Source organism: Salmo trutta, chromosome 1 (genome assembly GCF_901001165.1).
Source record: "Salmo trutta chromosome 1, fSalTru1.1, whole genome shotgun sequence".
Classification (NCBI taxonomy): domain Eukaryota; kingdom Metazoa; phylum Chordata; class Actinopteri; order Salmoniformes; family Salmonidae; genus Salmo; species Salmo trutta.
This window is the reverse complement of record NC_042957.1, coordinates 65,490,676-65,503,062: the sequence shown is the minus strand read 5'-3', so window position 1 is coordinate 65,503,062 and position 12,387 is coordinate 65,490,676. Positions and strand designations below refer to the sequence as shown.

General features: G+C 41.5%; 1 protein-coding gene across 4 annotated transcripts in view; it reads right to left on the bottom strand.

Annotated features, from left to right (window-relative positions):
- The window catches only part of LOC115205365 (serine/threonine-protein kinase/endoribonuclease IRE1), a 30,088-nt gene extending 18,379 nt beyond the window's left edge, over positions 1-11,709 (bottom strand). For 2 of the 4 annotated variants that reach the window (XM_029771272.1, XM_029771291.1), the window contains exons 1-11: positions 11,551-11,708; positions 6,690-6,805; positions 5,547-5,814; positions 5,081-5,161; positions 3,338-3,382; positions 3,037-3,099; positions 2,543-2,627; positions 2,246-2,435; positions 2,059-2,155; positions 1,455-1,654; positions 466-622 (exon numbers count right to left, since the gene is read on the bottom strand). In XM_029771272.1, the coding sequence (XP_029627132.1) occupies positions 466-622; positions 1,455-1,654; positions 2,059-2,155; positions 2,246-2,435; positions 2,543-2,627; positions 3,037-3,099; positions 3,338-3,382; positions 5,081-5,161; positions 5,547-5,805 (1,177 nt within the window). In that variant the 5' untranslated portion in view covers positions 5,806-5,814; positions 6,690-6,805; positions 11,551-11,708. Of the gene's footprint in view, positions 1-465; positions 623-1,454; positions 1,655-2,058; positions 2,156-2,245; positions 2,436-2,542; positions 2,628-3,036; positions 3,100-3,337; positions 3,383-5,080; positions 5,162-5,546; positions 5,815-6,689; positions 6,806-11,550 lie in introns of all 4 variants that reach the window. The other 2 variants (XM_029771281.1, XM_029771301.1) reach the window with 2 other exon arrangements.
- Positions 11,710-12,387: the final 678 nt, after the last annotated feature.

Sequence of the window (12,387 nt, the reverse complement as noted above, 5' to 3'; positions counted from 1 at the left end):
TTGTTATTATGGGGTGTGGATTGTGGATTATATATATTTTTAAATCAATTTTAGAATAAAGCTGTAACGAAACATAATGTGGAAAAAGTCAAGGGGTCTGAATACTTTCCAAATGCACTGTATCTGCCTTTGTTGCTGGACCCTAGTAAGAGTAGCTGCTTCCTTGGCAGCAGCTAATGGAGATCCTTAATAAAAAATAATGTAGGTCATGTTTGGTTATTTAAAAACATTGTGACTAAAGTATTTCCTATAGCTATTGGATGATTTCACAGAATAAAAACCCAGTTGCATTCATTAATGAGGAATATATTTTCATTTCAAACATGATTTCCAAAGATACAAGCCACTGTTACAAAACCCATTTGTCTTTACTGTGAATTAGTTACTATTCAGAAAAGGGGAAATCAGTCAGATCAGAGTGCATGACCTGCAGTGTGAACTGCAGAGAAGAAGCTGTGGCCTTACCGTGTTTGTCTCCTTGTAATCCTACGAGGCTGAATTGTCCTTGTCTGATATTAATGGCAACATTAAATTCATCTTCCATATCTCCAAAGGGATGTTCTCCTCCTGTTAAAACATAGTAAAACACACAGCCGGCAGAGAAGATGTCCACAGCACTGGTCTGTAGAGGAAGACACAGAGGTGCCTTTATTAGCCCAGATAATATATTTTATTATAAAATCACCACAAATGACCAATATACTGTACATCCAACTCAACTACACTCTTAGAAGAAAAGGTGCTATACAAATTAGAACCTAAAAGGGTTATTCGGCTGTCCCCGTAGGAGAACCCTTTGAATAACCCTTTTTGGTTCCAGGTAGAACCCTCTGTGGAAAGGGTTCTACATGGAAGCAAAATAGTTCTACTTGGAACCAAAAGGTTTTAGGTTCTAGATAGCACCTTTTTTTCTAAGCGTGTATACTACTACAACTGCTATGATCCACTTCCGTAGAATAAAGTAAAGTGAAGATAAGGAAATATTGATAATATACAATATTATTATTGATAATCCAATGATTGAAGCAAGATTTGGTTGGGGGGCAGCACCCCCGCCTCGCATGCAAAACATGTTAGTGGCCCCCCTCGTGGCAGAGGCAAGAAAAATGTGCAGCTTTAAATTATATTTAAGAAAATTCTGCAACTCTACACATTTATCCATGGGGCAGAAAGAACATTTTGATTACACATTTAATGCAATTCTACTCATTTTGCCATGGGACTGAGATAAAACATAGCAGTTTTAAAGCATATTTCCTGCAATTCTACATATTTTGACATGGGTTTGAGAGACAAAATTGCAGGTTTAAAACTACTTTCCTGCAGTTCTACACATTTTGTCATGGGATGGAGTCTTTTTTGCAGTTTAAGTAGACACATGTCGCTTATGCCTAGAAACACCACTGAATAAAGGAATTATAAATTAGTTATCAAAACTGCAAAGGGCCACTTACAGGGTTGTTTTTGCTGTCTTTTTTCAGGAGCTCTGGGGCATTCCAGCCCACGGTTCCCATGGCTCCTGAACTCATGCTGTAGCTTTGTCTGCCCATTTCCAACTTCTTAGCCATCCCAAAATCTGTGATCTTGACAATGACTTGGCCATGGTGGTCTGGGATAGAAAACAGGATGTTGTTGGGCTTCACATCTCTGTGAACTGGGGAGAAAATATTAGGCAGATCAGTCACCAAAACTGCTCTACTGTGTCACTTTAAATTTCATTAGTCTTGAATTTCATTTTATATACGAGTTTCATTTTCATTGAAAGCATGTTGTATTCTCTGAACACTACCTATACTGTGCACTTTATTGCTGCTGAGAGTATATTGAGAAGGGGCAAGTAGAAGTAACAGGAGGCTGCGGAGGGGAAAACAGCTTATAACAATGGCTCGGGCCGGCGCAAATGGAATGGCATCAAACATCTGGAAACCATGTTTGATGTATTTGATACCATTCCACTCCAGTTATTACCAAGAGCCCATTCTTCTCAATTAAGGTGCCACCAACCTCCTGTGTGTAGAAGATGACTGAGTGGATGGAGGAGCATAATCTGATTATTACCTATTTTGAGAGAGTGCAGATGTGCCAGTCCTCGCATCGTCTGTTTTAACACTTCCACAGGCTGTAGTCCATGGCGATTAAAATTGTCCTTCACATACTGAAAGAGGAGACAAAAACATGAACTGGGAGTGAGTTAAACTGTCAGGGAGAAAAGGGGGATGGGGAGGGTGGGGTAGTGAGGTTGCACCTCCTTCAGTGATGCAGCACACAGCTCAATGGCAATGTTCTGGTGCTGCCCATCCCTCCCAGTCCAGAAGTATCGGACCACATTTACATGACTGTCCACCTCAAGAAGCAGCTGGACCTCCCGTTCTGCTAATTTCAAGAAGTTTACATGAATCCTCTTCACAGCCACAGAACGGTCACAAAACGTACCCCTAGGGGGCAGAGAAGGGTAAAGGAAGTTACTAAACTCAAAAGGTGTTTTGTAAAGGCACAAAGACAGATTACACCCATTACACCAATTATGTAACAATTGTCTTACTTGTACACAATGGTTCCATCTGCACCATGTCCCAGAATTTGATTGAGGTCATACGTTAACATTACATCTTTATTTGATTTCGTATCTGAAACAGAGGAAATCAACAGCCCATTGAGAATATAATGGTCAGTTACAGGCTGCATATTTTTTGTCTGACATCACAATCACTATAAAAGCAGTTTCATCTCTTTCAATAACTCCATTGCCTTCCCCCAGAGGCCAGGACAAATGTTAAATTCTAGTTATATGCCAGTAAGCCTGGTCTGTTTCCCTACTAAGAGGGGGAAAGAGTCAATTACCCAGTTCGCAGACTGATTCCTGAAATTATTCTGCTTTTATCAATTAACATAATCTGTGAGGAGTTTTGAAATTGGACATATGTTGCTTACGTGCCATTGTAAATTGGGAACCAAAAAGGGGAATACTCTCTGATCAATTCGATTTTTAGTTGCTTCAGTGGTTTTAACAAGCATGTCAAATGGTTGGAAGCTCACCAAGTTCAGCTGATTGTCTTCCAGTCCCAGGCGATGTATTAGAGGCAGGAGGTAATGCATGACCTATGAGTGGATAACATCATGCATATATATCAAACACAGTCTTGTAATTTTGAACTACAGATACTGTATATCACAATGGTGGATATATAACATCAATGTTATACATATAAAACACTATCAGGCTTTGGTGCATGTTTACTCCTATTTAACTGTCAATACATTTAAGTCTAAAGAGGACAGGAGAAAAAAAATTATACAATACAAGACCTGGCTGAAGTTATCTCCATAACTTCATTACCTTCCAATGAAGTGCTCTCTGAAGAAGACGCAATATTAAAACCTTCTAGATCTCCAACAGGGCCCCCAAGAGAGAGAGGGAGAGAGGAGACACAACAAATGGATAATCAGACACATTGAATTATAACATTTTAAAGGGCATGTCTATACATTACATGGGGTCTTAAAACTGGGGTCTGCACCCCCCTAGGTGTCCATGCATGTACTGCAGGTGATCCACAAATATTTTTATACAAAGTGAATTTTTTCAAATCAATATTGCTAGTAATAACAAACTAAATGTACATTGCATGACCACAATATGAAAGAGGTGAATGTTACTTATCATGTCAACTTTATTTCTCAACTCCTAAAATTAATCAAATTACACTCATTTGAGTATCTGACATAGGCTTTGAAAAAGCACCCACGAGTATCTTTTTTGACTTGGACATTCATTGCCAACACATGGCTAACCTTTGTTCAACCAGCTAAACAGTTGCTACTAGCGAAAATGTGTTTGAAGTTCCTTTTTTATCTAATAGGCTATGTTAGAGTTTACACTTCATCTTCCAATTATAATTTTGGGCTCCCGAGAGGCGCAGCGGTCTAAGGCACTGCATCTCAGTGCTTGAGGCGTCACTACAGACAACCTGGCTAGATTACAGGCTGTATCACAACCGGACATGATTGGGAGTCCCATAGGGGGGCGCACAATTGGCCCAGCGTCGTCCGGGTTAGGGTTTGGCTGGGGTAGACTGTCACTGTAAATACGATTTTGTTCTAAACTGACTTGCCTAGTAAAATAAAGGAAAGACCCAAAGGGAGTGACAGATATAGGGGAGGTAATCAGGAAGGTGATGGAGTCCAGGTGACTCTCATGAGGTACAGGTGTGTGTAATGATGGTGACAGGTGTGTGTAATAATGAGTAAACTGGTGACAACGAGCGCCAGAGAGGAGGAGCAGGAGTAGACATGACAATGGTGGTGGATCTTTGATGTTATGGGGCTATTTTGCTTCCACTGGTTCTGAGGCCCTTAAGATCAACGGCATCATGAACTTTACAAAGTACCAGGACATTTTAGCCAAAAACCTGGTTGCCTCTGTCAGGAGGCTGAAACTTCCAGCAAGACAATAACCCCAAGCACTAATGAAAATCAATTGACCACAAAATCAACATTGTGCAATTGCCATCTCAATCTCCTGTGGTTTGAATTGAAGAGGGTAGTCCATAAGAGCAGGCAAAGGATATCAAGGATCTGGAAAGATTTTGAATGGAGGAATGGTCTAAGATCTCTCTCAACGTGTTCTCCAATCTCATAAAACATTTTAGATAATGGCTCTGTTTAATTATCCTCGAAAGGGGGGTGCTAGATTATTGAAAACAGGGGTGCCAATCATTTTGACCCCTATCTTTTTTAGATTTATTTTGTATCACTTGTTAAAAATGTATATTTCTCTAAACAATTGTATTAGAATAAAATAATACAATTTCCTCCTTTTTTTAAACTTACCATATAGCTCAGTATTTGTATTGTTTATTTTAAATTATATTATATTTTTATATTATATAGTATTGTTGTCTTTTTTGCTAATCTTTATCAAGATTTGCAAATAATGATCAATCTGACTGCATATAACGCACAAAATCATGTCATTGAGAACTACCATATCCACAATGGTGGATATATACCATACATTTTATTATTGCCAATAAAGATAAGCCTAAAGAGAACCGGAGAGAGAAGTGATAAAATACAACACCTGGCTGAAAATGTCCTGTAGATCTCCCTGAAGAAGATGCTCCCATTTTAAAACCATCTCCTAGAGCTCCATCAGTACCATCTAGGGAGAGAGAGCAAGAAAGACACAGAGAGATGGTAAATAAAAAATTATAGTAGAATATGGTAGATGTATCACTTGTTGATTCAAAGTAAGTTACTGTAAATACAACTCTTAAAAAGTTTACTTTGAGATAAGCTTTCTAATTCTACAAGATAAATAATGATATTTCATAACTCCCCTAAAAGAGGTGGCAGGTAGCCTAGTGGTTAAGTGTGTCAGGCCTGTAATTAAAAGGTTGCTGGTTCAAATCCTCAAGCTGACTAGGTGAAACATGTGTCTGTGCCCTTTAACAAGGCACTTAACCCTAGTTGCTCTGGATAAGAGTGTCTGCTAAAATGTAAAAAGATAGATAGTAAGCAAAGACTGTATGTCTCATCACGCTTACATTTATCATTTAACGTTTCAGCTAATTTGTTCTGGTTCATCTTCCTCAGGATCTCCAGTGTAATCTTCACAGCATTCTCAGGTTGGTAGGTCTCCACCATCTTACTGATAGTGTCCTCTCTGCCAGCGTACTCCAGCTGGCTCATTGGGATGCGTTGAGGGAAACCTTCCACGCCTTGACGAAGGCGCCATTTAAATTCTTTCAGCTCTTCTTTACCCAAATCATCCAGAGTGGCCAGCAGCAGCTCAGGAACAGCCATTGTTGGTCACTGAGAATAAGACATGGAGGCTGTTAGCCCTCGGCCACGTGCAGTGTGAACGCAGCTTTGTAGATTATTGAGGATAAGACATGGAGGCTGTTAGCCCTGGGATAAGTGCAGTGTGAACGCAGCTTTGTGGATCATTGAGGATAAGACATGGAGGAAGTTATCTGTAATAGACTTTAGATAAACCGCAGCAAACATGCCCACCAACTTGTTACTATCATACATATTTTTTACAAGAAAAACTGTTACGTTTCTCATATGTCACATGCAAATCATGTTGTTTTAGGGCATCACACAGCAGAACAGGCTGGGGTAGACGTGGGCTTGCAGTGTGTGCTTTTAGAAGCTTTGCTAGGAAGCATGGACTTGATGTTTCACTTTCACTCTTGCCAGAGCTGTATTCATATTTACTATACATTGACTATAATAGTTTGTTGTACTCCCTATAAAGACAATGTACTTCTTTATTTCAATCACCAGAAAACAATGTTCACACTGAAAATAATACCATGCACTAAACTTCACAAGCACAACTGATAAGGAAGTCTACGATACAGTAACCAAACTTTACTTAGTGCCTCTGTCTTTTATCCTCTCACTAAACTACTTTCATCAATGTTTACATTTTGTCTCGAGATCTATTTTTGGTTCATGTTATGAGCTCTCATGAGGTTTCCTGCTCAAAACTACTCATTTCCTGACTACACCCAATAAACATCAAGTTGAATCCTGTCCTAAGAGTGGTTTTCTCATCATTTCATATCGTTATTTCATTACACACAACATATCCTCCTTGACCGTAACCCTTCTAAAAGTTTCAACCTTTTCAAAATCACAGTGTATACTATATCTATACAAACTAAAGCCATACTACTTACGGGATCGGACAGTCTTGTGCTCTTGCTGATGTTGAGTCAGCTTATACCCAAGTGGGATGGGTTAGAGGCGAGTCTGATAAGTTCAGGTCTACCAGTACCATGCAGGGTGTGATTTACTGTGGAAAGGGAATGGAGAATGTAGAGAAGTCATAAGCCCTTAATCTAAACAAGGAAGGTAGAAACACAGTATGAGAGAAAACAGATGTACACTACAGATGTACAGTACGTTATAGAGTAGCTACTGTACATAAACAGCTGGCCCCTAATTAAATGAAAAAAGTAACCAGAATAAGACAATAACAAAAGTTTATATGGATAATGTAAAAAGTTTGACAATTATTATACAGTTTAGTTTCTTTTTTTCACTCAGTAGACGTACACTGTTTTGTTGAGTGAATAACATGAGTCCAAACCTGCATTCCTGCAGGACCAGTAGATTGAAGATTTTTATTTATCACACAAAAGTGATATACTGTCTGTCCTTTATGTTCACTTCCTGTTTTCTGTAAAAAGCATGAGCTGACGCATACCCAATTTATGTAGCGGTGCTGACTAACGGAGAGTAAACTGTATAAAAATACAGAAAGAAATTCACACACTCTGTATATATGCAACTTTCTGTCTTTATTTTTCTACACTTCCTCTTTCCTCTCACTAATCTTCTCTTGACAATGTTTACTTTTTGTCTCCAGATATCTGTGTTTGAGTCATGTTTTACGGTCTCATGAGGGTCTTCTACTTGAAGCAACTAACTTCCTAACTACACCCATTAAACATCCAGTTTAATCCTGTCCTATAAGAGTGGTATTCTATCCAATTTCACATATAACCATATCCTTGACCCTTCTAAAAGTCTGATAAACCTTGTCAAAATCACAATGTACAGTTGAAGTCGGAAGTTTACATACACCTTAGCCAAATACATTTAAACTCAGTTTTTCACAATTCCTGACATTTAATCCTAGTAAATATTCCCTGTCTTAGGTCAGTTAGGATCACCACTTTATTTTAAGAATGTGAAATATCAGAATAATAGTAGAGAGAATGATTTATTTCAGCTTTTATTTCTTTCATCACATTCCCAGTGGGTCAGAAGTTTACATACACTCTGTCACGTCCTGACCAGTAAAGGGGTTATTTGTAATTAGAGTTTGGTCAGGACGTGGCAGGGGGTATTTGTTTTATATGGTTTTGAGTGTGTGTTTATGTAGAGGGCGTTTGATTTATGTTTCCGGGGTTTTTGGTTTAGTTCTATGTTGTATAGTTCTATGTCTGTTTCTAGGGTGTCTATTTCTATGTTTAGTAATTGGGATTGGGGCCTTCAATTGGAGGCAGCTGGTTATCGTTGACTCTGATTGAAGGTCCTATAATTAGGAGTATGTTTGTTTTGGGAATTGTGGGAGGTTGTTTTGTACTGCTAGGTTTAGCCTGAAAACTGTTATGTTGTTGTCCGTTTGTGTGTTTTTGTGAAGTGTTCGTGGTTATTTAAAATAAACGTCAAAATGAGCACTCAACCCGCTGCGCCTTGGTCCATCCATTACGACGACCGTTACAGAACCTCCCACCAACAACGGATCAAGCAGCGGGCCCCGGAGGAGCAAGGATCCTGGGCCAGGGAAAGAAGGGAGCAGCACCTGGTGTGGAGAAAGCAGCGCGCTCGGGAGGTGATGGCATCCTGGTTGCTGGAGGTATTAGAGGCAAGGATAGACTGGACGTGGGAACAACTACTGGACCATTGTGACAGCATGCCTGGGAAGCAGGTAGAGGTGGAGAGGCACCCCCAATATTTTTTTTGGGGGGGCACACTGGTAGTTTAGCTGGGCCAGGGTTAAGCCCCAAGCCAACTCCCCGTGCTTACTGGAGGCAGCCTATTACTGGTCAGGTCCCGTGCTTTGGAGTGATGCGCACGGCGTCGAGGCGAAGTATTCACAGGCCGGTGTGCGCGGTGCCAGCGCCCCGCATTTGTCAGGGGGAAGCGGGCATCCAACCAGTAAGGGTGGAGCCAGTACTGCGCTCAAGACCGCCAGTGCGTCTTCACGTCCCAGTGTATCCTGTTCCCGCTCCTCGCACTGGCTTTGAGGTGCGTGTCTCCAGTCTGATACCTCCAGTACCAGCCCCACGCACTAGGCTTCCAGTGCATCAGCCCAGTCCAGTACATTCTGTTCCTGCTCCTCGCACTAGCCTTGGGGTGCGTGTCTCCAGTCTGGTACCTCCACTACCAGCCCCACACACTAGGCCTCCAGTCCGTCAGCCCAGTCCCAAGCTTCCGGCGACAGTGCCTCGTCCAGAGTGTCCGGCGACAGTGCCTCGTCCAGAGTGTCCGGCGACAGTGCCTCGTCCAGAGTGTCCGGCGACAGTGCCTCGTCCAGAGTGTCCGGCGACAGTGCCTCGTCCAGAGTGTCCGGCGACAGTGCCTCGTCCAGAGTGTCCGGCGACAGTCCGGAACCAAGAGAGACGGCCCACTGTCCGGAACCAAGAGAGACGGCCCACAGTCCGGAGCTCCCAGAGTCCAGTCCAGGGTCTACAGTGACAGGCTTCAGGCCGAGGTATTCAGTGGGGGTGGACTGGTCAGGTAGGGGACTAAGGCCTGAGCCTAAGCCACCTCCACTGTAGGAGGTTTGGGGAGGGGGGGTGTAGCACAGGAGCCGTCGGTGACGGCAGCCACCCTCCCTTCCCTCCCTTTAGTAAGGGGTTTATTTTTGTAGATTGTTTTTGTTGTCAGGTGCATCTGGGGTCTGCACCTTTGGGGGGGGGGGGGGGGGGATACTGTCACGTCCTGACCAGTAAAGGGGTTATTTGTAATTAGTTTGGTCAGGCCGTGGCAGGGGGTATTTGTTTTATATGGTTTTGAGTGTGTTTATGTAAAGGGGCGTTTGATTTATGTTTCTGGGGTTTTTGGTTTAGTTCTATGTTGTATAGTTCTGTCTGTTTCTAGGGTGTTTATTTCTATGTTTAGTAATTGGGATTGGCCTTCAATTGGAGGCAGCTGGTTATCGTTGACTCTGATTGAAGGTCCTATAATTAGGAGTATGTTTGTTTTGGGAATTGTGGGAGGTTGTTTTGCAATGCTAGGTTTAGCCTGAACTGTTATGTTGTCGTCCGTTTTCTTGTTTTTGTGAAGTGTTCGTGGTTATTTAAAATAAACGTCAAAATGAGCACTCAACCCGCTGTGCCTTGGTCCATCCATTACGACGACTGTTACACACTCAATTTGGTAGCATTGCCTTTAAATTGTTTAACTTGGGTCAAATGTTTCGGGGAGCCTTCCACAAGCTTCCCACAATAAGTTGGGGGAATTTTGGCCCATTCCTCCTGACAAAGCTGGTGTAACTGAGTCAGGTTTGACAGCCTCAATGCTCGCACACACTTTTTCAGTTCTGCCCACACAACACCCTGACCTATGGGATAAAGGTCAGGGTGTTGTGATGGCCACTCCAATACCTTGACTTTGTTGTCCTTAAGCCATTTTGCCACAACTTTGGAAGTATGCTTGGGGTCATTGTCCATTTGGAAGACCCATTTGCGATCAAGCTTTAATTTCCTGACTGTCTTGATGTTGCTTCAATATATCCACATAATTTTCCATCCTCATGATGCCATCTATTTTGTGAATTGCACCAGTCCCTCCTGCAGCAAAGCACCCCCACAACATGACGCTGCCACCCTCGTGCTTCACGGTTCGGATGGTGTTCTTCGACTTGCAAGCCTCCCCCTTTTTCCTCCAAACATAACGATGGTCATTATGGCCAAACAGTTCTATTTTTGTTTCATCAGACCAGAGGACATTTCTCCAATATACGATCTTTGTCCCCATGTGCAGTTGTAAACCATAGTCTGGCTTTTTTATGGCGGTTTTGGAGCAGTGGCTTCTTCCTTGCTGAGCGGCCTTTCAAATCTTATTTGTCACATACACATGGTTAGCAGTTAAGGCGAGTGTAGCAAAATGCTTGTCTTCTAGTTCCGACCATGCAGTAATATCCAACAAGTTATCTAATCTAACAATTTCACAACAACTACCTTATACACACAAGTGTAAAGGAATGAATAAGAATATGTACATAAAAATATATGAATGAGTGATGGCCGAACGGCATAGGCAAGATGCAGTAGATGATATAGAGTACAGTACATACATATGAGATGAGTAATGTAGGGTATGTAAACATATAAAGTATCATTTTTCAAAGTGGCTAGTGATATATTTATTACATCAATTTTTCCATTATTAAAGTGGCTAGAGTTGAGTCAGTATGTTGGCAGCAGCCACTCAATGTTAGTGATGGCTGTTTAACAGTCTGATGGCCTTGAGATAGAAGCTGTTTTTCAGTCTCTCTCTGTCCCCGCTTTGATGCACCTGTACTGACCTCGTCGATATATTTGATTAGACAGAACTCTGCAGGGGAGTGAAGGAGATAAGACTAGGCAAACATTCCACAATAAATCAACTTTGGGGGGAGGGAACATTTACTGCTAAGTGTTTAGCTAACAATAAAGGCCCTGTTTCTACAGCTTTGTAGGCATGGTTTTTGTCCCAGGAGTAGAGGATGATTTTGTAGGCAGTGACATCACCAGGGCGCGATTTAGGGTTTAATAAAACAACTGGAGACCTTTTGTTTGATGCAGAACTTACTCGGAAACATGCGTGCTATGTTCCTGATTGTCAACTTCTGTCTGCAATTGCATTAATAAAGGTTTTTGAATGATTTAATTAAATATATTGTCATAATGCTAATTTCACCAATGAGCCAATGATGATTGAGAAGCAGGAAAGGCACGAACCCTAACAACTCCAACCTAAGTGTATGTAAACTTACGACTTCAACTGTATACAGTATTAATAGAATGAAGGGATACTACTTACGGTACCAGATTACTTGTTCTGCTCTCGCTGATGTTGATAGCTTGTGAGACGTACACCGAATGAGGATATACTTCCGCTGGAAGTGGGATGGTTTAGAGGCTTGTCTGAGAACTTCAGGTTTACCAGTAACACTAACAACGCAGGGTGTGATTTACTGTTGTATGGAATGTAGAGAAGTCATAAGCCCTTAATCTACATAAGGTAGAAACACAGTATGACTCTGTAGAGTACTGTACATAAAACAGCAGACCATAAGGCCCTATTCAATGAAAATCGATAACCAGAATAAGTCAACAAGTTTCTATAGACATTGAGAAAAGCATGTTTGAAATGATTATACAATTTAATTTCTTTATTTCACTCATTAGGCCTGATGTTTGTATTGTTGCGTGAATAACATGAGTCCAAACCTGTATTCCTGCAGGACCAGAAGATTGATGATGATTTTGACTTATGTCGTGGAAATTCATAACTGAGAGAGACTTGGTAATTTCTTCAAACAATCATCTTTATTTAATATCGATTAATTATTGCAAAAATGAAACAGTCAGCCTAACAGTCTTGACTGCTGGACTGAGAGTCTACCCTTTACAGACAATGCACAGTTTATATAGCTAATACCCAGAATGCTTGGTTCCACCCCTCCCATATAGATTGGAGGGGCACCATAAGCCACTTTTGGGCTCATCCTGTCTTTATCGGCCCCTGGCGTCCCCCCCCCCCCCAAATCTCCCAGATGCCAGGATGTCTAAGGACCATTGCGGCCTTTTTTCTACTCCTCTCTATCCCAGTTACAACCACCCCACATCCTGTCACTGGAATGCCAGCTGTAGGTTT